The sequence below is a fragment of the Porites lutea genome, chromosome 9 (genome assembly GCF_958299795.1).
Source record: "Porites lutea chromosome 9, jaPorLute2.1, whole genome shotgun sequence".
NCBI lineage: Eukaryota > Metazoa > Cnidaria > Anthozoa > Scleractinia > Poritidae > Porites > Porites lutea.
The window spans coordinates 8709069-8733642 of NC_133209.1; the positions used below are offsets into that span (position 1 = coordinate 8709069).

At 38.9% G+C, this 24574-nt stretch overlaps 2 protein-coding genes across 6 annotated transcripts in view; one reads left to right on the top strand and one right to left on the bottom strand.

The window, feature by feature from the left end:
* LOC140947643 (hemicentin-1-like) overlaps positions 1 to 24574 on the top strand; it is a 30444-nt gene that overhangs the window by 844 nt on the left and 5026 nt on the right. For 2 of the 5 annotated variants that reach the window (XM_073396802.1, XM_073396800.1), the window contains exons 2-14: positions 2466 to 2676; positions 3687 to 3880; positions 5040 to 5195; positions 5985 to 6128; positions 6691 to 6813; positions 7950 to 8087; positions 18804 to 18887; positions 19513 to 19596; positions 20487 to 20558; positions 21295 to 21426; positions 22367 to 22447; positions 22893 to 23021; positions 24102 to 24224. In XM_073396802.1, coding sequence (XP_073252903.1) covers positions 2466 to 2676; positions 3687 to 3880; positions 5040 to 5195; positions 5985 to 6128; positions 6691 to 6813; positions 7950 to 8087; positions 18804 to 18887; positions 19513 to 19596; positions 20487 to 20558; positions 21295 to 21426; positions 22367 to 22447; positions 22893 to 23021; positions 24102 to 24224 — 1671 coding nt within the window. The remainder of the gene's footprint in view (positions 1 to 2465; positions 2677 to 3686; positions 3881 to 5039; positions 5196 to 5984; positions 6129 to 6690; positions 6814 to 7949; positions 8088 to 18803; positions 18888 to 19512; positions 19597 to 20486; positions 20559 to 21294; positions 21427 to 22366; positions 22448 to 22892; positions 23022 to 24101; positions 24225 to 24574) is intronic. The other 3 variants (XM_073396803.1, XM_073396801.1, XM_073396804.1) reach the window with 3 other exon arrangements.
* Positions 9625 to 13123, bottom strand: LOC140948146 (LIM domain only protein 3-like). Its single transcript, XM_073397369.1, has 3 exons — positions 12967 to 13123; positions 12404 to 12620; positions 9625 to 9898 (listed from the first exon to the last, which is right to left on the bottom strand). Exons 1-3 carry the CDS (start codon positions 12968 to 12970, stop codon positions 9652 to 9654), a joined length of 468 nt encoding a protein of 155 aa, XP_073253470.1. The 5' UTR covers positions 12971 to 13123; the 3' UTR covers positions 9625 to 9651.

The following is a 24574-nucleotide window of genomic DNA, read 5'->3' on the forward strand; positions in this document are numbered from 1 at the left end:
GAATGCGGACATTTTAACAATTAAATTCAAGTGTCTGAAATTCTTCTTTGCGCGATTAAAATAATTTAGGGACACGCCGTCCCGCACGCCACTAGCCACTTCCTCTTCCACGTGTCTCTCATAAAACAAAATTAAGAACGTTACACCACACAATTACAGATAAATGCTTAAGGTGACTCGACCCATTTTTTTTGATGGGGTACCATCCTACTTTGAAGCTCTCTGGTATCCCCACCTTTACTGTTATCGTAAGTCCAACACATAGAATGGATAACATAACATTCTAGTCTGTCATTATACAGCATTCTTGTTCAGCACGCGTGCAATGCAAAGCATGGCTGACTTCCGAATGCTCACCGAGATATGATAATTTAGTATGAGAAAATAGAAGGGATTCCCGTCACGAGTTGGGTTTAATTACTGGCTTGCATTAATAGTAAGTAGATTTAGTGTGTAGCACTTCTTGATTTTTTTGCAAAGGCACAAGAAGCACGAGAATTGATTAAAAATTGTGAGTTAAACCTCTATGTATCACGCGATGGCCTGTCTCACTGTACCAAAATTATCATATCTCGGTGAGCATTCGGAAGTCAGCCAAGCGCGGTCATTGCACGCGTGCTGAACAAGAATGCTGTGTAGTAGAAAATGCTTTTTCGTGAGAGGGACTCTTAAACGCTGACAAACGTTAACAAATAGCGAAAACTATAATTTCTATCTGTTTGCTTTGCTCGAAATCGCGCGCATTTACAAGGCCCTGAAGCGTTTTGCTGACTTGCAAGGACCCATCTGTTATAACGATGCCCAAAATAAAGGGATGAATCTCATCGTTTATTAGATATAATCGTGTAAAGTTTGCTAATCATTTTCGCATAAATTATGACCTAAATTTGGAAACCGCTGAATTTCTCGATTTGGGTCTTTGCGATTTTGGTGAAACTCTGTTCAGCGCAAGGCACTAATGCACACTATGTGTAGCCGAGAGATTTTCACGAAAAAATGGCGGTAACAGCAGATTTTCGACTCAGTCCTGAAAGTGGCGTGGCATTATAACCACGTGACATTTACTCCGATCGCCAAAAATTTTATGTTATATTGTAGATTGATCTATATGTTATCCAATATATGTGTTAGACTTACGATAAAAGTAAACGTGGGGATACCAGAGAGCTTCAAAGTAGGATGGTACCCCCCGCCCCCCCCCCCCAAAAAAAAACACTGGGTCAAGTCAGCTTAATTTTTTTAAGTAAAGGAGTTACTCTAATTTTAATTTTGTAACTGATAAGTAAGGAAAAGGGGGATCACCCGCTTTACATATCTTCTTTTTGAACCCTTGGCAACGTTGAGACTAAGATTGGCAAAAATTGAAAGAATGTGATACAGACATAGCTAAGCTAACATCACAACACAATTAATTAAGATCAACTGCATTTTTCTTTTTCGTATATAATGATTATGTATAGGCCTTCCGATTTGGGTTGGAATTGGAAAAGGACAAAATCGGGCAACCCCCGCTTTTTTTTCTCCTCTCTTCTCGCCTTTTCTCCTCATTTTTCTGTTGCCAGCCTTTTAAAATGGTAATAAAAATCCTGGAGAGGGGCAAAGAAAAGGCACCTCGTTCGTATACCTGCTATTGACAAATTGGTACTTCTTTCACATACCTAGTTTAGAATTTTGCATCCCTTTTAACTGCTGCTGTGAATGCACTGCCTTCAAAATATTAACAACTCAGAAGTTGTTAAGAGAGCCTATCACGCATACGGTATTCGCCCTCTTTCGTGAATACATCCGTAAAACATTTGCTGTATTTGGAATCTCTTACAATAGGTACAATATGGGAAATTCCATGGTTACGCTTCCTTTATTTGACTTGTGGTCTCCGTTATTTAGATCGGATGACTTCCCTTTCTAGGACTTTCTAACAATTGAAAATATAATTTGATCTTGTCCCCTTTATATATGTCTTTCGTGGGAAGGTTCGGTCAACTTTTCCCCCGATCTCATCACCTCACAAAACAAACGAACACACCTTTTCTGACTGGCTCCAATCTCCTGGCTTATTCTTCACCTAGTACCTTATTTGAAGATAAGCGTAATATACCATCGATTCCATGGTACATTTAATTGGAAACGAGGTTATTCTATGGAATTATTGATTGAAATGGAGGCTGCTTTGGCGTTCACGGCTATCACATCCTACTCAGCCTCGTTCAATAATTGCTAACTATTTTTCGACCATATTCCAGGTACGCTGATGTGCGTTTTCTCGCTGAACGCTTGGTTAAGGGAGATTGAATTAATCACCACATGCTTATAATAGGCAAACCTTCTTTACTTATCAGCCAGTTAGCGCGACACCCAACACAATGCAGTACAATGTAAATTACTTTAAAACTAAAATGAATCGCACAAAGTTAGTTTCAATATCTTTTATCCTTGTTACATGGAATGCATTCCTTTTTTTGTAGCGAATTATATGAGCTGGGTGAGTCGATGTTGCTCAAAAGGCCGACGAAAAGCCAGCAAAAGTAACGACCCAACATCATGCAATTCTGATGATCTGGATCGTAGACGATTCAAAAGCTTGTTGGATCGCATCATCTGCCGACACTCCGAGAGAATATGCTGCGTTAAAGAAATCCAGAGAATGAGTTGCGAGAGTGGAAAATACGAAGCATCGTAAGTTTTTAATTACGTATGCTGTGATGTTGACATAAAAGTCTTGAGCGCCTCAAATTCTTAGGCTACAATATATAGGTCCAACTCTGGACATATTTCAGTAGGCAAGGAAGTTGAATATACAATATTGTTCGGTTCCTTTCTTCACGTATGTCTCCAAGGACGTTAGCGTATGCACCCTACGTTCACAAGTTATGCAGTACGGGAGAACACAAGTTAAGGGATATTTATTTATTCATTCATTCATTTATTTGTTGATTTATTTATTATTCTACAGAATCATTAAGTATTGTCTAAACTAAGCAAAATGGACTCTTTAAAAACTTCTTTGATATAGGCCCTTTACGAGAGTTCTCTAGAGTTTTTAAGAACCCTAACAAAATGGATCTCCCCTTTTAAATTTTATTTCCTTTATTATTATTTTTCGAACATGAAGCCCTGTTTTCTGTCTCTAAAATCGGCTCTGTAGGTCCGGTTTCAAGCCTTGCCATTGACTTGTTTCCTTAGACACAAAACATTTCTCCACTATTCAAGTCTGACCCAGGGCCCAGTTGTTCAAAGGCCGATTAGCGCTAATCTGGGGTAATCTGGGTTTTTCTTTCTTTTGGTTAAAAGTATATTTTCGGATAATTTTCTCATTCTGTAAGAGCATCCAATCATCAAATTTTTAGACTAAAAGAATGAAACTGAACTTTGCTTTTAAGCTTTCGTGCGCGAATTAACATTTCGGACTAACCGTGGGTTATCTTAACTCAGCTTTGAACAACCCGGCCCAGGTGTATAAAAGTGTACCAGCGACATACTGCCGGGGGTAACCCTGTGTTGGACTAGCATCCCATTTTTTCGTGGGTAGGGTGGGGGGGGGGGGATGGGTGGGTAGGGAAAGCAGAAATACTCGTTAGTGCTCCATGCTCGGCTACAGAAAGCGGGTTATGAGTTCCGGCCGGGTGGGCCTCATGGCTCGTATGCGCCTCTAACTTTACTTCTCCATTTGTCCCTTTATCATTCAGCCAAAATCGTTCCTGTGATTCGTTCAGACCCTTTGTCGGTGGGGATGACTTCCGAATTTGTTGCGACTGCTGTGCCCTGGGAATCAAAGCCAAAACTGACGACGACGTCTCTTGTTCTGTTGACTTATTTCCTTTTAATGCTGGGAAGACCTCGAGCTCGCAGTGCATAAAGGCTTTTAAACAGTGTTGCAATGGTAAGAAAATATTATAAAATATTTTGCGAGTGATATTTCACAATGAGATATTAGCGTAAATTGTTGCTGACAGCTCCCCCCTATTTTTCCTCCCATTATAAGCCCCCCGAATTTCATAACCTTACCTGCCGTCGGAACGAATAAATTTGAATTATATGTATGATGAAGTTCAGTGGAAAACCATTTGCTTCGAAGCGCTTTTTCTATTCCGATTATAAGCACCGCCCACCCCCCCCCCCCCCCCCCCCCCTTTAAAAGCCCTCTTAAAACCCCTTACGAAGATGTTTAAGCCCAAGGCTCATGAGGGGTAGTTAACGGTATAACAAGATCGCTTCAGTTAATAATAATGATACTTTTCCTGCAAGGGTTTCCATCTAGATAAATAGAACTTAAACCTCAGACCCTTGGTTTCAACTTAGTAGACCGAAACATTAAATTATTTTTTTGGCGAATAATAGGAAACGAAGTAAGAGTGACTCAGAATGGTTGTTCAGTATAGGGCATTTTCTTGATGACATCATAATCGTGTTTCAGTGAGATTTTGCTTCTCGAAGCCATTAGATTATTCAAACTATAGACCGCTTTTTCTTGTGCATGCCTTACCGGAGAAATACACCACGCGAAATTTGGAGAGAACACCAGAAAAACCTCTCAATGTCGAGCTTATTGACTATATCTACAGTGGTCGATTTTCCTACCAGACCTTGAACAGACGGATGCCAAATATATTTTGATTCTTTTAGGATACTAGAACAGCCTTTCATTTGGCACTATTCCATTCAACGGTTTTGCCGTTTTGTTATGTCTCTTCGCCTCTGTACAATTGTAAATCAAGAGAACATTTGGAGGTCAATTTTTGGTGGGATTTTCTTTCCTTGATGACTTATAGCGTACCGCCTAAGACCGCTCATCACAGAGTAGGTTACAATGTGTTACCATTTTCAGGGACATTTTTTCGCTTTGATTATAAATTGCTGCCGTACATGTAATACAAGTCGCCCCATAAGGGAAAATTCAGTTTGCTTGTGGAGTTCGGAAACCTGGGCATTGGAATCTATCGATTACGACGGTCACAAAATCTTTACACCCTGCACATTGTATGCCTTAATAACTCTTGAAATCCTTTCAACGAGATATGATATGAATTTTGTCTTTATAGGCTCGGTGACCGTGAATCCTCCAATTAAAATTCCGCCGAACCCGAAATGTTCTGATAACTTTTGTCGGCAAGAGTGCCGAGACATACCGAATGAAGGAGCCAAGTGTTATTGTCGCAGTGGTTACCAGCTCCAGTCAGACAGAGTCTCTTGCCAGGGTAAGATAACAATGGATGCTCACTTCAGAGTGTTTTATCTTTTGCTAAATATCCCCGGTCCCCCTATTCAATGTTGGGATTCAACAGAACAATTACGGCGGTCACAGTCTCACATCCGATGAGCTAGGAATAAAGATCTATTACTTCCCTGTTTTGTTTTGTTTTTTTTCTTTTTTGCCTTTTTGGGGATGGGGGACGGGAGGCGGGGGGAGGGTGGGGATGTTGTTAGTACGTGTTCTTCAGCTGTTGCGACATCCGCAATCGTTACAAAATTCAGAAGCCGCTAAGATCTGTGACGCCAGTACCGAAATCCGCAAGCTGTCAGATATTCTAAGGTTTTTCATAACTTGTGATTGCCCTATACTCCTTAACGATGTAATTTCTAAAATTTGCGCCAGTAAAGTAAAACACTAACTGTGTATTGATGAAGAAGGTGATCTTCTCCCACATTTATTCTCATCTAATCTGATGTTACAACCAGCTGTGTTGTATATTAAGAGCTCCTTTCTATGCACATTTAAAACCCCCAAAAAAAGAAAGAAAGAAAATTGGAAATTGGAGGCGAAAAGAGTAAAGGGGGAATGAAGAGAAAAGAAACAATAACCATACAATTCTATCAGTTCTTTTTTTGGCATTTTAGGGCCTTACACATTCCAGCCAACTTTAAAATTTTCACTATTTCTTCGTCTTAAAAGAAAGAAAAAAAATAGGAAAATGGGAAAGGAAAAAAATGAGGAAATGAATGGGTGAATAAATAACTAAAAAAAGTGAATGTTTTTCACTATGCAGACATAGATGAGTGTCGGCTCAGAGGTGAAAGCGTTTGTGGTCCTTTAGAAGTTTGTGTTAACTCACCCGGAAGTTATCGATGTGTCAATCAAACAGAAGCGGCGTGCAAGAAGGGAGAAGAAAAACAAGGCGACTCCTGTATAGGTTAGGGGTTCTACTATTATGACTATAATATATTCTTTTCTGCCTGTTTGGTCAAAACATAAAAAAGACGTGCCCATTTAAATTAATATGCTTAAGTCCTTATCACCTTACAGTGTCTAGTATTTTGATAGTCATTTGTTGCGCGATCGACTCGTCCCTTTAGGGCGTTTCGTAGACTTTCTCGCGTTTAATTCATTTCGGGTGGCATATCCGAAACGCATTAGCCGCACACATTAGTGACAAAGCCACTCGCAGATCCACAGTGGGGTACATTTGAGGTCATAAAAGACAATCCTCCACCAAGAGCCCTACAACAGTTTGCCCATTAACGAAGAACCCAATAATGGCTCTACCTGTTCTAATTCATATACTTAAGATTATTTTTTTTGCTTACTTTTTTGTTGGCTAGGAGACTTTTTGAGTGGGTTAAAATTGTGGTTGAGTGTATTTTATATAATATGTACTCATTTCAAACCCTTTTTGTCACGCGAGAGAAAATAAGTAATCTTTTACTTTATGTGATGATTTTATTGTGTGTGTGTTGTTTTTCTAATTTCTTTAGACAAGGATGAATGTGCGACACGAGAAGCAAAATGCCCGCCGTACTCAACCTGCGTGAATACTGACGGTTCATACAGATGTCAATGTGAAAGTGGACGGATACTTAATAATAACAAATGCGATGGTATGATAACCAGTTAAAGGTTGCCAGCCTGTGTTTTGAAACTAAAGAAAAACAAACAAACAAACAAACAAACAAACACTTGTTCTTTAAAAGCATTTTCTCCGATAATGTTCTTATTCCATGTATAATGTAGAGGATCTTCTCAACAAATTGCAAGCCAAGGGAATTAAACTGAACTTGCTATTAAAGCTTTCATATTAGGCTCGATTTCCGCCGTCTCCCGGGTCCGGTCTTTGATCCTCCCCGAAGAGAGACGGCTGGACGCGTGACCCGTTGACCTTGTCTGTGACGTAATTGGAAAATTGATAATTTAGGCGTCTCCGATATCACCTGAGGTGAAACCGGTCTCCAATTTTCTTATTTATTTGGCTCAAAATTGCATCAAGCGCTCCCTTACCCACCCAAATGACTTTCGAAATAGTTTTTTCAGTACATTTCCATACATTGTGAAAAAGATTCTTCGGTACATTTCTGTACACTCCGACATGTAGTTAATTTTCTTTGATCTTCGAATGTTGGATTTCTGTGGGTCCGAACTAACTGATTCTCGGAAGCGGACCAAATTAAATGGAAAAGTTTCTGATTTACCAGACAAAATTTCCAGCGTATTGAATGTTCCTCTGTCAAATATAAACGTGGACGGTTACATCTGTAACGAACACAGTTGTCGAGACCTGAAGTGCCTTGAAAAGATCCTTGAAGATGCTAAATTTCTACAACCACAATCATTAAAAGAAAAGTTCATAACAAACAATCGAACAAAACGTTATGTTCCTTCAGACTGTAGAATTTTGCCTAGTGTCTCCGCGCCGTCGAAATCGCTTCGCCATGCGATGGATCAAGGAAGGACTTTCTGTTTTGATGTGATAATTTCTGCGACAATCTTTGCCAGACGAAAATCTGCAGGCGGTAACATGATTGGCTTAAACCAACAAAGGAAATCGCACGCGTCCAGCCGCTCTTTCGGGGGTGAGTGCGGGCTCATTTTCCCGAACAGCGGCTGGTAATCGAGCCTACTTTCATATCTGAATTCAAATTCCAAAGTAACCCTGAGTTATCTTAACCCAGCTTTGAACAACCCGGCCCTTGCGTACAATCCTGATTCCCATCTTGGTTTATGTAATTTGAATCGCTAGATGTGGACGAATGCTCCAATGGCCAACATTCTTGCCGCCGAGGAACAAGATGTGAGAACACTGATGGTTCATACAGGTGTGCTCCTATCAGACAGTGTCCCCCCGGACAAGAATTCAACGCCCAGGGACAATGCGTACGTAAGTAAAAAGTACCAAGTAAGTTGAAAATAACACAATATGCCACTTCCGTGTTCCAAAAACTCTCACTTTCAAAACTAGGCTAAGTGAAAACCTTTCTTGTGAAAGTGAGTTATATGTGCATGAGAATTTAAAGTCATGTTCATGTCAACGGTTTCGCACTTAGCCTCGCTTTGAAACAGAGGCTTGGGGCAACTCTGAAATGGCCTATTTGATGATAGTATTGTAAGAGACCAGGTGTAATGTTACAGAGACACCTCTCTTTGTGAAGACTTATTACTTTAAGCCAAAACGCATTTTGCGGCAAATCTGTCCCGAAGACATCTCCACTCACAGTTCAACTTGGTGAGTTTGATTAGGCATGTGAATTCTTTCTTTTTTTAGTGGAAGTACACTTAAGCTCGACCGCTCTAGCTAGTTCATCACATGATTATAGACATAACAGGATTAAAAACTCAACTGGCAAGAGTTCAGCCAGTTTGTCTTTTTGGAGACCTGACCTTGCAGCTGAACTAGAGATAACCGAGGAACAAGTGTTTGCGAGTCCAATGAGCCAGTCTAAGAAAAGAATCGTTATTACTAGCTTATATTACACGATATCTCAAATGATTTTATTTATTCCAAATTACTTCTTGGCAATAGTTAAACTACAGCAATTACATTTCTTGTTACAGTGTAAGAATTATTTCGCCCTATTTCATGACTTGTAGGTGTTTTTTTTTTTTTACAATATTACCTAGATCAGTAAAAAAAGAAAAGACTTTCATGTGGTCAAAATCTACTCTTTCTTCTTTAGTTTCTTTAAATCTACAATTCCAAATTTACGATTATTAAATTACAACAAGAAGGGATAATGGAGAGCGGATCTATTAATGATTATCCTCTCCTGCATACAAACATTTCTGCGCGTTCCAACGGTTTAATCATGTTCTAACCATGACCATTTTCTAAAAGTATATAATTTCATTCGACTCATCCAGATATCTCTATAACAAATTTTATCATATATAAAATAAAATGTGATTTACGTGCCTTGAATATAAATTCCTACGTCATTCGATAAGCTTCTCTTTGTAGCAGAGTTTTGGCATCCAGAATATGATTTATTTTTAACTGACCCATAAAGCCAATAGCATTTCTTTAAAGAAATATCAATGGAGAATTCTCTCCGGGGACACAATTCATTTTTCGTTACAATTTTGTCGTACCACCTATTCTTTAGCCCCCTATTTTCTTACTGATACGTGCAAATGATTTTTTTTTCTATTTTTAAGACACGTTTTATGCATTGAGGAAAACGTCTACATAAGAGATGAAACGTTTTGCTCTGATTTTTTTGTATGTTTTTCTTGCAAAACTTCCGCCAATTTGGAATGGCTCTCTGCGAACTAAAAAGCCGACGTCTCTGCTCGATCTGATGGGCCAGTAAAAATGTGCTATTTTTATTCTTAAAAATATACAATGTAATTCCCTAATCCTGACTACTGCTTTAATAATAGGTCGTAGAAAAAAAACAGCAATTCGAAGTTCAACAGATGACAGACTGAAATGGTTCCCACCACTACTAATTCGGTCCTACGTCGGTGAACTCATCTTTAGTTTTATCCCCTTCTTTCTCCGTTCTGTAGTGATCCCAACAAAGCACTTTGTTGTTATAAAAATGAAAGTTCTCGCCCACTCTGAATCTTTGTCTGCAGATCTGACACGAAAAGCATTCGATGTGGTAGGCGTTCTTCCCTGCTCTCATAACAAACTCAAACGCGGCTATTTGTTTGTTACACGCCGAGCAAACACCAGGAATTCCAAACAATCTACCAATCGAGAAAAGAAAATTGATTACAATTAGCACTGAATTTAAAATGAAGATCGTTAGAAAGCAAGTGATTTACGTAAGGCTTTGATTTACAGCCTTATGCGCCTTTTAGCAAGCAGAGACACAATGATGATGATCATGATGATGTTGAATGTAATGATGGTGAAATCTCTGATTTTACCAAAAAGGTTTGCCTCTAAAGAAACAAAATTACGGCACTAAGTCGGTGGGGGATTGAAACGCGAAAAATAGTTATCGTTAACTGAGGTGGGAGGTTCAATCAATTGACCACCATTAAGGTATTCAAAGCTGACATTAGGGTGGCCAATTCATCTTGTTGACACTGCTATGAGGGTTTCAATGGAGTGGCGGCATTTACAGTTACCGTTAAACTTATTGGAAAAACCTGAAATATTTCAGGAATAACAATTAATGTGTTATTACCAATCAATTAAGACAAAGCGCTTCTCAAGCCAGCAGGCTACAAAACCAAACAGACAATTTTGTTGCTTGCGGTTTAGTTTTCTCACTTCCTCGTTGCCTTTTTCTTTGTAGCGGTCTAATATTCCAGAAATATTAATGGTGGTCACGGTTTTCTGAGTTTCGCTGTAATTTATTTCTGTAAGTACAGTCAGACTTGAAAAGAGGAAAAAGAAAATGAAGTCCGTAAAAGTTGAAAATCCAGTTTCCACTCTAAGCACTATAAATTTCTACACCGTCAAGAAAAATCTCTCAGCGCTCGAAAACACTTTTTGCGGTTCTCTTTTTTCCCTTTAGTGTCAAGCATTTTCTTTTATCTAAGCCCAACGAATAAGATATGTGGTAGTTTACAACTAATCCTAACCCTTTGAGACGGACCCTCTGAAAATCCGCACGCCGTAGTTGACTTCGATTAACACGAATCCGGTAAACTCGGCTGACTCGGTTGGGGTAACCACACCAGTCCGCCCTCTCATTTTAACCTGGATAATGGATTTGAGGTTTTGAAGACGAGAAAGTAATAAGGAGAAATTTCAACAACTCTCAACCAGCCGGCATATCCAATTTCAGTTAATAAAAAGGCCTTTTTTAATTGTAATTGTTATCTTAAAGAAGTGCAGGTCATGCTTAATTATTCATCGATTCTTTTAAGTATCTTTTAGTGACCTCAACTCTTAATTGATGAAGAAAATGTAAAAAAATAATTTATAGTAATTTAAAAAATGAAGGGGAAAGGAAAATCTCTAAAATTTTCAGCTTCAAATTCTGGTGGAACTAATGATTTTGACGTCGCTCTATCGGATCAGAATCTTTGATATACCGCGAAAAAAATAATTATTAATAGTTTTTTTTACGTAAAAATTAACACCCTTGTTTCTCGGCGGCTCCCTGCTTGGAACTTTCATCAAGCGACGACTGGAGTTCTCGACTGGCTGTACATGCCACTGTGGTTATACGTGATCCTAAATCTTAACAAAAATCATTAAATCCTTTTTGTAGCGGAATTTGTAAAGGCATTCTTGGCTGTGAGAATATGTCGAATTTTTTGGCGACTTCAAGAGCAATTTCGAGTTGAACGACAGAAAATGTTGCATTTTTTTTTTCTTAAGCTACGCTGCCGCATAATTTAGCTATATTTTCAGATTATTCTAAAAAAATGTGACCAAGACTCCGGCGATAATTACACTGCTCTTTTGTCAATACTAGACAAATACACTCTGGTGGTAATAGTGGGTCAAGCAAGCAAATACCGTTAATTTTAACAATAGAAGCAGACTGAAAAATTGATTTCATTCAGCAGTATGAGGGTAAAATCGCGTTTCATCTTTAAGAATCAAACGATAGTACGTCAATTTACATAATAGGCAGTGTGCTGTCCTCTGATACATGATCTTCTGTGGTAATTCGAAGTGAAACATTTCATTCCGTACATATAATTCTCCTCATCGAGGTGATGCTTAAAAGCATCACCTCGAACTCATAATATTTTTTCTATGGTATTAAACATAGGAAATGTCGTTCCTTTGAGGCACGTTACGACTATTTCCTCGTTGGCTTAAGGGAAAATAAATTTGTACTCAGTGTAAATACTAGAGGAAAGGATCTGGAGTGTACTGATGTACGATTCATTTAACTGTGTATGGCCAAGAACACCCTTTACGCGCAGTAAATTAACAATTAAGAGAGAAAATAAAACAAAACGATCAAAGCAAGAAAATGTCAACCTCAGAGAGCAAGTATAAAACTCAAAACTAACATGAATATTAGTCTTGATATCTTGATTGCCTATCGCTAACGAACGAGTTGTAATCCGTATTCATCTTTGTTATCATTTTTACACTTTTAATTCCCAAACTAATCACCTCCTCATTTGTCCTTTGCCAAATGTTTTTAACCAATTCTTTTGTATATTTAATGCCATTTAGCCAATTATAATCATAGTGGGGTAGGGGAATGGGACTTACCGATCTGTCATATTTCGAGCGATCATTTCTCCTATAATGTTCGTACGTTCATTACTAACCTCAAGTAGTCTCGCTTGCAGAGGATAAGGTTTGCCTTACTGTACAGCGTCGAACCAATATCACCGAGTTTGCATTCACAGCAATTGCATTTTAAACACCCCTCGTGCCAGTACATTCCCAAAGCTTCTAACAAGAAACGGTCAGTTATGGGCAGTTTGCATCCACTACAAAGATGTTTGCTCTGTTGGTCCTTTGCGAGCTCAGTGCTTTCTGAGGCTGGGAAAGTAGCAAATAAAATAAACACGTATTAGCGTGCGTCGAGTTAGAGATATAGATATTTGTAATTTTCGCAGAAATGACGGCTGCGTTTGTTGCCTGGCTGTCGCCAGCGCTTGTTTTAAAATTGAGGTTTTATGGAAATTTTTCGAAGCTCAGCAAAATTTACGAGGGGATTATTCGATTTCCATGAGCGATGGTAACAATTCAAATGAAAGCGACGTCCGATCTTACACGTTGTTCATGTTATTAAACATTGAGCTCCTAATCCTGTATTTCCGCTAAACGTATGAGACAATTTAGTATTACGTTTAAAATCAGCCATGATATTCTAGAACAAGCTTACCCATATTTTCCTGATAATCGGATAAGTTCTCTCTTATGTTTGTTGAGGCTAGATGTTTGTCTTGTTTCTGTGTAAGCTCAAACCACGACAACCCTCAACCAGAAATAATTTCCAAATCCATTGTCTCCCGGTATTTCATCAGTCTTATTCAACGCTAATGATTTCTGGCCGTGAAATAACAAAAACACTGCTATTCCGCGCGGTAATTACCTATAATGACGCGAGTTTTTCTATTGGCCAAGATGAGCTAAATAAAACAGGTAGCCATGTGAAGTAAAAAGAAAATCATTGTAATTATCAAACGCTATAAGCTAGTTGGAATAGATGGAAAGTTAACCAAGTAAGCGTTCTCATTAAAGTAATCAGTGCAATAAATCGATATTTTCAGGTAGATAAAATTCGGTATCAGTGCAGGGAATCAAAAACTGCGCAGGCCTTTTAAAAGATGAATTTGGAGTGGTTTTACGTAAATAGGAAAATTGCAGTTTTAAGATTAATCTCTCAACAGGAAAGAACGATCGTTAATTGGCCAGCTGTCCGTTCGTAGTTTACATGCAAATTCTTTCAGGCAATTATCATGAAGTTTTTGTTTTATATGGCTAATGACTCCCTTTACTTTTATCATGACTGAAAACACTTTCAATTGTCGTAAAAATATATAACAATTAACGCAAGTAGATATCGCCTTAACTTCAAACGTATTTTTATTTTTTAATTTTTTTGGATATTATCGTCTGTTTTTGCCCAACCATATTCGAACTTTGTCTTTCATTAAAGATAGCTTTTTTGGCAGGATGTAATTAATATTTGAGAGCATATAGGCGGGGAGAGTTTCTATCCTCTGGAAGTAATTTAGTTTAAGCGACACGATAATTGCTTTCTATTATGAAATAACAAAAAGACCTTTTAGGAAGAGTTGAAGCGATGAAATTTTCTTGCCACAAGGCAAGCACAACTGGTACCAAAATTGAAACAATAAAACAAACTTTCCTCACAAAACAATAACAGAGGCGGTTTCAAATTAATTGTTTTTCTGCTGGGACTATACTGCCGGGGAAATGATAGATTTGCAGTGCTCATCTCGGGTGATATGTTAGCTCTCTAAGAGATTTTTTAAAATTCCAGTACTGAAAATTTTTTACTTATTTCTAAACTGAACGGGAACAATTGAAGATCTGCTTTATTCTTCACTCAAAGAAATTGTACTCGCCATTGACGATAATAAATAAAGTTATTAATCAACTGCAGGTTCGATCCACATGTCTAGCATTCTGTCATTTTTCAAGTTCTGTTTCAAGATTCTAAAATCTCCGATAAACGCGCTATCTGTTGGCTGCGTAAGGCCCATCACCTTGAACTGGGTTCGTAACAAACTTGGTCATCGCAACGGAGTTTTCATCCAAGGCAATTTATCTTGAGTTCATAATTTAAATTTGCGATGTCTTGAATTTCTGAACTAACAATGCAAACCAATCGAGTTACCACTATTTTCTAAGGGAATTATTCTATTATTATGTTTAGGAGAAGTTTTATAATTCAGTCTTATAAAAGTAGTTTGAGTTTGATCTCAGTCTTACAACTAAGTAAGCAATTGAAAACGTTTAATGCATTTTCTTGTGTTCCAATTAATACAAGCACGCGCTTTCGATTAGTAATCTCATTTAAACAACACGGCAGGAAACAAAACTTGTTTTTCGTTTAATATTTATAGTCATATTTTCTACTGAGTGGCCCTCGAAGGCCCTAATTTTGCAATAGGAATTCAAATGTGGGCCGCCCACAAAAAAAAATGTTATCTTTGATGCATCCTAAAGCTACTACTTAAATGTTGGCGATTACGGCTTTAAAAGGTCTTTTTTTTTAACTTAACACTCTTCGTTGTAGAGGGAATTTGTTCTTGCATTAAGTAATTGTATACCTCGTGTCAAAGTTAGCTAAAGTTTGAAGAGATTTTGCGTAGTTTAAAATTCTATTGATATAGCTTGCGAAAACATCACACGTTAATCTCTTACACTGTTAATCTCTTATACTTAGTAGCTCATAGCCTTTGGTCGAGTCAATGCAAAAGATTGCGTAAAGTAGTAAAAGCAGAAAATATCTCCTCAAAAGCTTTGAATTCAGTTCGTAGCATTTACTGGGATAAGAGTTCTATTGTGAAAAAAAAAAAACAAAAAAAACACTGAGGACGTACACAAAAACAATTAAGACAATGCAATTCGAACATTTGGAAGGAAACATGTATAAGCATCTCAAATGAGCAGCTTTCTTTATTGTTGTTAGCCCTGTGGGGCATGTTGTTACAGATTGTCATATTAAAGCCTTGAACACTGAGCATAAAGAAGTTTGTGGTGAAATTAACTCCTAGCCTAAGGATATCTTGTAATTTTTTTACAAAGGAAATGCGTCAGAAACATAAGTTCCTAGTGTTAATTTTCCCCTATTTTGCATTTCAATAGCCGCGAATTGTAACAGTTTCAAATAAATTTCGTTATTGTCTACAATTGTTGTTAATATATTACTCTCTTTGGATGTTGCAGCTGATGAACTGTGCTAATCGATATCCGGCGGGAATTACTGGTTTTTCTAGACAGTTTAGACCATAACACCCCCACTAATCGTACGATTTTGTCTGTTCAGCCTCCTTCACTTGCGAATCATTGCGTACTTTTAAACCGAGGAGAGCTGGGTACGAGTCCTTGTATTTTGGGATGAACAACGCGATGACCACATAGTCAGATCCAGGGCAGTCAGATCACATCGAGCTTTGAATGCCTGTATCTTCGTTCAATATAGGCCCTATAAACACCAAACTTGAGAGTTTTCCCGAACCCCAATGTGATCTCTCTTACTATGTGTGTCTCGTTGTGTTTATCCCATAATTAACGGACTCGTATCCAGTCCTGCTAGCTTTGAAACTAGGTAATGAATTATGCGTAACAGTGATTTCTCGTCTTATTAGTATGCTCGAGGTCTAACCGTTCTCACCAAACCCGAGATAGATTAGACAAAGCTTTATTCATTCTTCATTCAGTGATCGGTAGTTAATAGGTACGCAATGCGTGCTTGAAGTAATGGTACTTGAATTAACGATTGCATAACGAAATTTATAACAAATATCAAAATATCCAGGTAAATGGTTTACGCCGAGTAAAAGAGAATGTTATACAAAGCAGTTGACATTTTTTCAGTAATGATGACATCCCTCCATCCAGGATTTTGTACATTTCGATTTTCTCTTTCTGACTTTGTGGGTTAACTCGTTCTTAGCCCCACTCGGTTTGAACTTAGGCAGTTCTCGTCAACAGACCCTTAGGAGTTACGGCTGTGCATCTCACTCGTTGCCAGACTTCGACATAAAGCGTGCGAAACTGAGGAGAAAGTTGAGGGGGCGTCTTCTCTCTTCCTTATTCCCATAACCTCTTGCTCCTCCATCTAGCACTTCCATACCCTGCGCATTATAAAGACAACTGGGAACGAGCCGGGATGAGCATGACCAGAGGTCATGCGCAATAAAAAAGAGCTCTGGGCAGAGTTGTTCGAAGGACGATTAGCGCTAATTCAGGGCTAGTTACCATGGCAACCTATGTGTTCTGTTTACAGCTAACTTACCTCGAACAACTAGGCCCTGCAGTCCGGAATGACTGAAGATAAGCATAACGTGATTTCCGCAGGCGCAGAAGCATAAGATTTTCACGCTGCTGACAAGCTGACAGTTTTTTCGTTGCTTGTTCTTGTACTTAATAAGCGCAATTACAATCACACGAAGAAGGTTAACCCCATCCAGTCATGTGTAGCCTTTAGGGTAGACGAACAGTTCCCTCCCAGACGTCAAGTGTTTGTAACTGTTTTTTTCACCCAAAGGCTCTCAAAATGGTTTTAGAGCAAAACTAACCAAGCCTCGTGATTCTTATCTAAAATTCGTCTGCGCCCCGGCCTGGGGGGGAGTATGGATATTTTTTGCTTCTTCCGAACAAGGGGGGACTTTGGACGCCCCCTCTATAACTTGGTGCGGTTATTTTCTTTCTATTATGTATATTACTCTATCCTTCAAACACTACGTTTTAGCTACTAGAAGACATTTTTTTGCTATCCAAACACTCGTTTATAATAGTCCGACATCTATATTTTATTACTATCCAACAAACACTACCTTTTAGTTATCATATATATCTATAAATGTTTTGCTGTTGAAACACTTCCTTTTAAATATCGGATATGTAGTTCTTTTGCTATCGAAACACTTCCTTTTAAATATCAGATATCATAATTCTACTTTTTTGCTATCCAAACACTACCTTTTAAATATTGGATATCTAAACACTACCTTTTAATGGCTATCCAAACACTAGTTTTAAATATTGGATTTCTAGTTTTTTGCTATCTAGACACTACCTTTTAAATATCGGATAACTAGTTTTTTGCTATCTAAACACTACCGTTTAAATATCGGATATCTAGTTTGCTGCTATCTAAACACTACCTTTTAAATATCGCATAGAGCGGTTTTCATTTGAGTGTCGAAAAGTAATTGGTTTTGCACTTTCTACACGATGCGATTGGCTTAAAAGATTCGCGCCACCTTTTCATCCAATCAGAAGTAAAACCAAAGCCAATTGTGACGCGCTCGCACGATTTTCCCGCGCTTTGCGTCAGCCACATGTAATTACTTCGAGTTTTGATTGGTTCAATGTATTGTCTGTGTCCTATGTGATTGGCCAGAGTAATTACTTTGGTTTTGGTTTTACGACACTCAAACGAAAACCACTCTATCTAGTTTTTGGCTATCTAAACACTACCTTTTAAATATCGTATATCTAGTTTGTTGCTGTCTAAACACTACCTTTTAAATATGGGATATCTAGTTCTTGCTATCTAAACACTACCTTTTGATGGCTATCCAAACACTATGTTTTAGCTGTCTGACATCTAGTTTAAAGCTAACCAAACTCTAGCTTTTAGTTTTGAAACATCTAGTTTATTGTTATCCGATCACTATCTTTCAGCTACTTGACGCATAGCTTATTCCTATCTACTGTGCTATTCATTTTTCATGCAATAGCTAGTTTACTTTTATCTAATTACTAGTTTTTAACTATGTCAATGATGTAATTATCAGCAAAACCCTGTCTGAAAACTAACTTCTTAGCCGATGAATAGCTAGTTTTACTCTATCTTATGTATATCTAAAAGCTAACTATTTAAGCAACCAGGAAATTTCATTTTTAAGATATTATTAAGATAGCCTATCTGCATGGTTCCAAATAACTAGAGATTAGTTATGATTAAGAATTGCTTAAGATAGTAATTAGTTAATAGTAGCTATACGGGGCATGAAGATAGGGATAAACTAGAAACGAGATAGCTTTTATATAGTTTCACTAACTAGCTTTAAGATAGAAAAAAGATAGTGTCTCATTTCGTAAGGGTTCCAAAACCGCTCATGATTGGGCTACCAAAATTACAAATCTAGGTTAAATCTTATTGACAAAATGACGTCATTATGAATTCATTGTTAAATTTATTAGTAAGATCCAAAGAAAATCCAGAGGAACGCCTGTGAAGGCGCTAACCCTGTGGAACCGGGTTGCCGAACTGTGCAGCTCCGCGAGAGGCCTAATATTTTTTTCGCTCAAACTTGTAAACCTGGTTTAATCTTCCTCAGTTGGCGTACTTATTGTTCGTGACTGCTCGCACAATTCACTGTCAAAAAAGAATTTCTTGCAATCCTCGGTTATTCGGTGTAACTCGGCACTCAACAGTTTCCTAACTAGTTTCCGCATTTGAGTGTTCGGAAATATCGTTTGAAATTTTTTGTCTCCTTTCCTTTGTCCTTTCAGCTAAGAGATTGGATATTTGTACCAGAATCCAGTGCGGTGCAGGATTTATTTGTGACCGTAACAATCCCCGTCAGCCCTGCCAAGGTAAGCTAAAGAAAGAAATAATTTTGCTATTTAAATTTTATCTCTTTTCGGAGTGTTTCAACCAACGCTAGTCCAGAGGCTTCTTCCCCCGCTTTTTCGCTGCTTTATGGATCAAGTTTAAAGAGGAAGAAATGATTTTAAGCTAGGGCAGTATAAGTGTAGCTTTGTCTCGCAGTTTAGCCAATTTTGAGTAGTTTGGCAACAAACTGAATATAATGTAAACTTTATCGCTGAAACAGTGGAAAAAGGTATTTAAAAATAACACAGTGCATTTTTGCGTGTAGAATCCGGAATCCTGGACTTTGGAAACGTAGTTTAGCTTAAGGAATCCGGAATCTAAATTCCATTGCAAACAATCCGAAAAACAGTATCTGGTATCTGGAAACCACAGCTTGGAATCCAGAATCTAAGAGTCTTTTGGTTTGCTTTACATGTGGCCAGACTGACACACTTTGTTGTCGTGAAGCCGTTCATGTAATGGTCGAGTCATTTAGGTTATTTCTTTGCTAAGTTTCACAGTAAGTAATTGTCAGAACTAAGCAAAATGGATACAACTGCGGTAACGACGTCCCTCTTACCCCACGGTATAAATAAGTAAGGCGTCGATGGTATTTTTTGTTACTAGATATCGACGAGTGCAAGTTATCGCCTGCTAAGTGCAAAGCAAGTGAGACCTGCATCAATTTCATCGGAACTTTTCAATGTCGAGGTTAGTACTGGCCCGATCGAGGAGACATTTAAATTTTTAGTCGTACGAGTATGCAATTTGTTATTTGTTGGATACAGACTAGTCGCCTGCGCAACCGTTTCTGGACATCATCAAACTAGTAATATCCTCACCGCATACTAGTTACCTCATCGCGTAATATTAAGTTGTGAGTAAAGTCCAAGACTGCTGAGACAATAGGCATACAACGCGGATAACGCTGAAGTTGTCAACCGCCCCCAGTGGAGGTGGGCGGTTCGCGAAAATTGACCGTGGTCCAGGAGTACCGATCATTAACATGGCCACGTTTTAGGCAGCAGGGCCAAATTTGTAGTCAAGGGGCGTAAAGCATTATAACCGTTACACGCATGCGGGATTTCGAGGGAATGCGCACAGATTATACAAAATTGCTGGGATGAGCTAATTAATTATGCAATGAGAATAGAGAACGTAAGGGAGCGCCCTCTTACGCCCAGGTTAAACGTCGAACTTCACTTGCGACTAATAACTTAAGCAAACTGTATTGTCCTGTTGTCTATGTTGAAAACTTTAAATTTGACTACATTACGTCATAGTTAATCATCACAGTAGTCAGAAATACAGTCAAACCCCGTCTTACGGACACCCGCTTAATATGGACACCTCATTGTTACGGACATGCAGTTTGCTTTGTCCCGGAGGAAAGAAATAAAGACATTTTCTATAACCCCTTCAGTGTCCTTATTAACGGGGTTTGATCCTATGAATCTTAAAATATTTAAATTTATTTGATCTTACTTTTTAACTTAACGGTACTAGTCATGAGAAAATTGTACACTAGCCGTATGGCTGAATATATTTCCAGGTTAGATAAAATGTGCTATATCATATCATGTCTTCTGCAAATCCTCCAGACCCTTGCAAAGATGTGGACTGTGGAGCAGGACTTAAGTGTGCACCGTTAGGGAGATCATACAGTTGTTTAGGTAAGAAGAAAAAAAGGCTATGTGCTCTGGAAGAAAAACAAACAACCAGTCGGTTCACTGAAACCGCGTTTACACGGAACCGTGGGAATTCCGTTGCAGATTGCAGCACTGTTTGCCGTTCAAAGACTTGCATGGTTCCCGCGGGTCCTGTGTATACCATGCAAGTTTTTTCCGTTCAAAAATTTGTCCAGACCCGTGTAAACTAGGTCTGAGGCTTGTGCCGTTCTTGGTCTTTGAGAACTCGGTGGTTTGGTTCCACCTTACCCCGTTGGCATTGTGAAAAAATATGTAAACTGCACCAGTTATACTTGAAACGAAGAATGTGTGGCAAGTCAAGGACGTTGAAAATTCCTTACCTGAGGTTAATAACATATAATCAGTCACGTCTCCTAAGGTGAATATTTCTTTATAATCATCAAATCGCGGCCATCTTGTAGCCGCCAGCTTGAAATACATTAACTTATTAGTCTATTTATTCTTCTTTTTATCACTTTTTTATTGTCCGCCATGCTGGTGTCCCTGAATAATGTAAAGTCGACCATGATGGTGTTCCAAACCAGTCCTTTTTCTCATGTAAAAACTTCCTTTTGTTCCAATAAATTTGCATTGCTGCCGGCCGCGTGAGTGGAAAGTGGTTACATCGCCCCCCACTTCTTCCCCCTTCGAAATTTTGCTTGACAAAGTTGCTAAAAAAAAGCTATATCTTTCTAATCGCGTAGCGTTGCATTTTCTTTAGATATAGACGAATGCAGACTCTCTCTGAACAACTGCACGGGTGACCATGAGATCTGCGAGAACCTATATGGTGGTTACAACTGTAGATGTCGCGATCAGTTCGCAAGGAACCAACAAACCAAGAAATGCGAGCGTAAGTTTTTTTGTAGATCTATATGTCTACTTTTACACGTTTCCGTCTGGTTTGAGCTCAGGTAACTGGACGGCTATGAAACTGAGAGGACGGCAAAACGTTTGCGTGTGACAAACGTGACTGGGCTATTACTGGCGAGTTTTTTCCTTGATATTCAGTTTACGATACTAGTTTTGGTCATTTCCAAAAAGATTTGTTTAAAGGAAGGCGAAATTTGGCGGAATTATCACGTAAACGAGGCTTACTGTCTTGTTTGCTCCGGCGTCCTTTTGCGTAAGTTCAATAGTATTGAAGGGGGACAGGTTTACACGTAAAATAAACTTTTCAAGTCCCGTTCGTATTCATCTGTCTTTTAGTTCGATCGACGATCCTTAAGGCGGTCTAGTCTCTTTCCTCCGCCAAGGCTTCTTTGTGCCCCTAGGGGCCTGGAAAGAAGCAACACTGATGCGCACTGGAGTCGATGGGCAGTTGAGAGAAAACAAGATTTCTCTCTTCTCATCGTCCTCTACGCGCTCGCTACTGTTTCTTTTTTTCATTATTTCATTCTCTTATTACTTAGTATGGAAAGCCTTTTGAGAGGAATAAGCAGTTTGTTTTGTGTGCCATAAAACTGACCCGGGATTTTCACGGTGGAGTTCAAGAACTCTTGAATCTGACTAACGCATTTGCGCGAGAAGTGGAATTAAGTATGTAAAACTTGTGCTGACGCGTCAAAACCTTTTTACTCTTAAATCAACCCAAGTGTTTCTCAGACTCCTTTCCCTAAGTTTCTCGTAGTTTTGGAGATGAGAGTTTGTCTACAAAGTAAATGCTACTCAGTTATCTTTGTTTTTCGGTCTTAGATTTGACGCGTCACAAATTATGTCACCTGGCCGTGCTCTCTGTGCCAAAACTATACCAGTCTTGAAAATAGAAAAGAATGTTATTTGTTATTTCTCAGGTTCTAACGCTTGTACTGGAGTAAACTGTCCAAGTGGCTACAAATGCCATGTCATAAATGCAAACAACTTTCAGTGTAAAGGTTGGTACATATAATGACCTTGAAAACGATGTAATCACGACCCCATTTTGGGCTATTTCATTGTAGATATCACGGCAATGATTCAGAGTAAATAAATATTTATTGACTGTCTCTAAAAGATTAGGCTTTTAGAGGGAGAGCGTTTAAACATTTTTGAAAAAATATATGAAAACAAAAAGGATTTAATCTTCTGAAAAGATCACGTGATCTGCATTAGGCTGAACTAAAAGCACAACGAACGAATAAGATTTATTTTCGACTTTAAACGAACGTCGTTCGTTGGTCCATAAGTGTCAAATCCACGTCCGCAAGTATGTTACGCTTAAGAACTGTCTTTTGGATGTTATGAATTTCGATCTTTAATTTATGACAAAGCAGACAAAGCACAAAGAAAATGCCTTTATCATCTGGTCACAAGGTTAATTCAATTTTCCTTCCATTTTAGACATCAATGAATGCGAAGATTCTCCTTCACGTTGTCAGGCCAATCAACGTTGTGTCAACCACCCTGGTGGTTATTACTGCACGTGCCATCAAGGATACCGACTCAATCGCCTCACCGGCACTTGTCTAGGTTACTGATTCTAATTTTTGTTTCTTGTTTGTTTGTTAGTTCTTTTTTTTTTCTTCTCCACCCATCCATTTATCCACCCTACAATACATTTACTCAGCCATCCATTCATGCATCTATGACATCTATCCATCCATCCATCCATCCATCCATCCACCCATCCATCCTTCTTCCCTTCCTTTCTTCCGTTTATCTGTCCGTCCGTCGGTACATACATTCACCACTCCTTTTTCTTCGAATACCTACCTACCTATATTACCTACCTACCTGCCTGCCTGCCTACCTACCTAGGCACCTGTCTACCTTTCTACCTATTTACCTGCCTACACCTAACTACCTACCTGTCTACCTACATACTTGCCTGCCTGCCTACCTACCTACCCACCTGTCTACCTTTCTACCTATTTACCTGCCTACACCTACCTAACTACCTACAAGTCTACCTACCTACCTACCTACCTACCTATTTGCCTCCCCGCCTACCTACCTACCTAGCTACCTACCCGCCTACCTACCTACCTTCCATCCATCCATCTATCCATCCATCCATCCATCCATCCATCCATCCATCCATCCATTCATCCATCCATCCATCCATCCATCCATCCATCCATCCATCCGTCCGTCCGTCCGTCCGTCCGTCCGTCCGTCCGTCCGTCCGTCCTTCCTTCCTTCCTTCCTTCCTTCCTTCCTTCCTTCCTTCCTTCCTTCCTTCCTTCCTTCGTTGTCTTGGTCATTTTCTATTTTCCTCGTTCAATTTCTGCTACTCCTTATTTCCCGGCTTAACCCTTTCCCCCTCCTAACCAAAGTTGGCTGACACTATAAAGCTAAGTGCAGCCATACATACTGAAATAGTGTTGCTGCATCCCTTTCATGCTAATGGCTCATAATGTCACCTTATTTCACTAACTATTTTGGAACTTTCCACAGCAAAGTACGGCACAACACAATTGATGAAATTAAATTCTGCTGCACTGCAAAGACGGTACATTAAGTGATCTACTCTCTTGCGGAGGAAAAATCCGACACTCGATGAAATGACCCTTTGTTCCGTAATCATAGATGTATAACTTTTTTGTCCAGATATCGATGAGTGCGCCGAAAGGAGATCAGGATGTAATCAGATTTGTGAGAATACAGCCGGTTCATTCGTGTGTCGTTGTAGGAATGGTTATCAAATGCATTCCAACGGACAAACTTGCAGAGGTACAAGACCTGTATACAATGACTCCGATTAAGTACTTAGTGTATTTCACCTATTAACTACGCCACAGTGTAAACTGGATTGGACTCTTGGACCTGTTGGACCCAATTCTTTGACCATTTTTTGGACTAGTTTTTGGATCATTTTTAAAGCATTTTTGTAGGCAAGGGTTACTTTTCAGATGGAGATCAGGAAAAGTGAGGTATTAACATCTAATTACGCCCAGTAAACAACATCAGATTTCTATGAAACCAAAGTTGTCGTAATGAATTAGATGTTATGCGGAAATCAGCTCCTGAAATGCTACAGATCCACCCTAACACTGAGCAACCATTGCAATTGAGTTTTACGT

What these genes read in the sequence shown, in the direction of transcription:
- LOC140948146 (XM_073397369.1), bottom strand. An exon ending in TGCAAGCGAGACTACTTGAG is followed by an intron (nt 9,899 to 12,403) that starts GTTAGTAATGAA and finishes CTCGATTGGTAG; the next exon opens with ATTGTTTGGAATTCCTGGTG.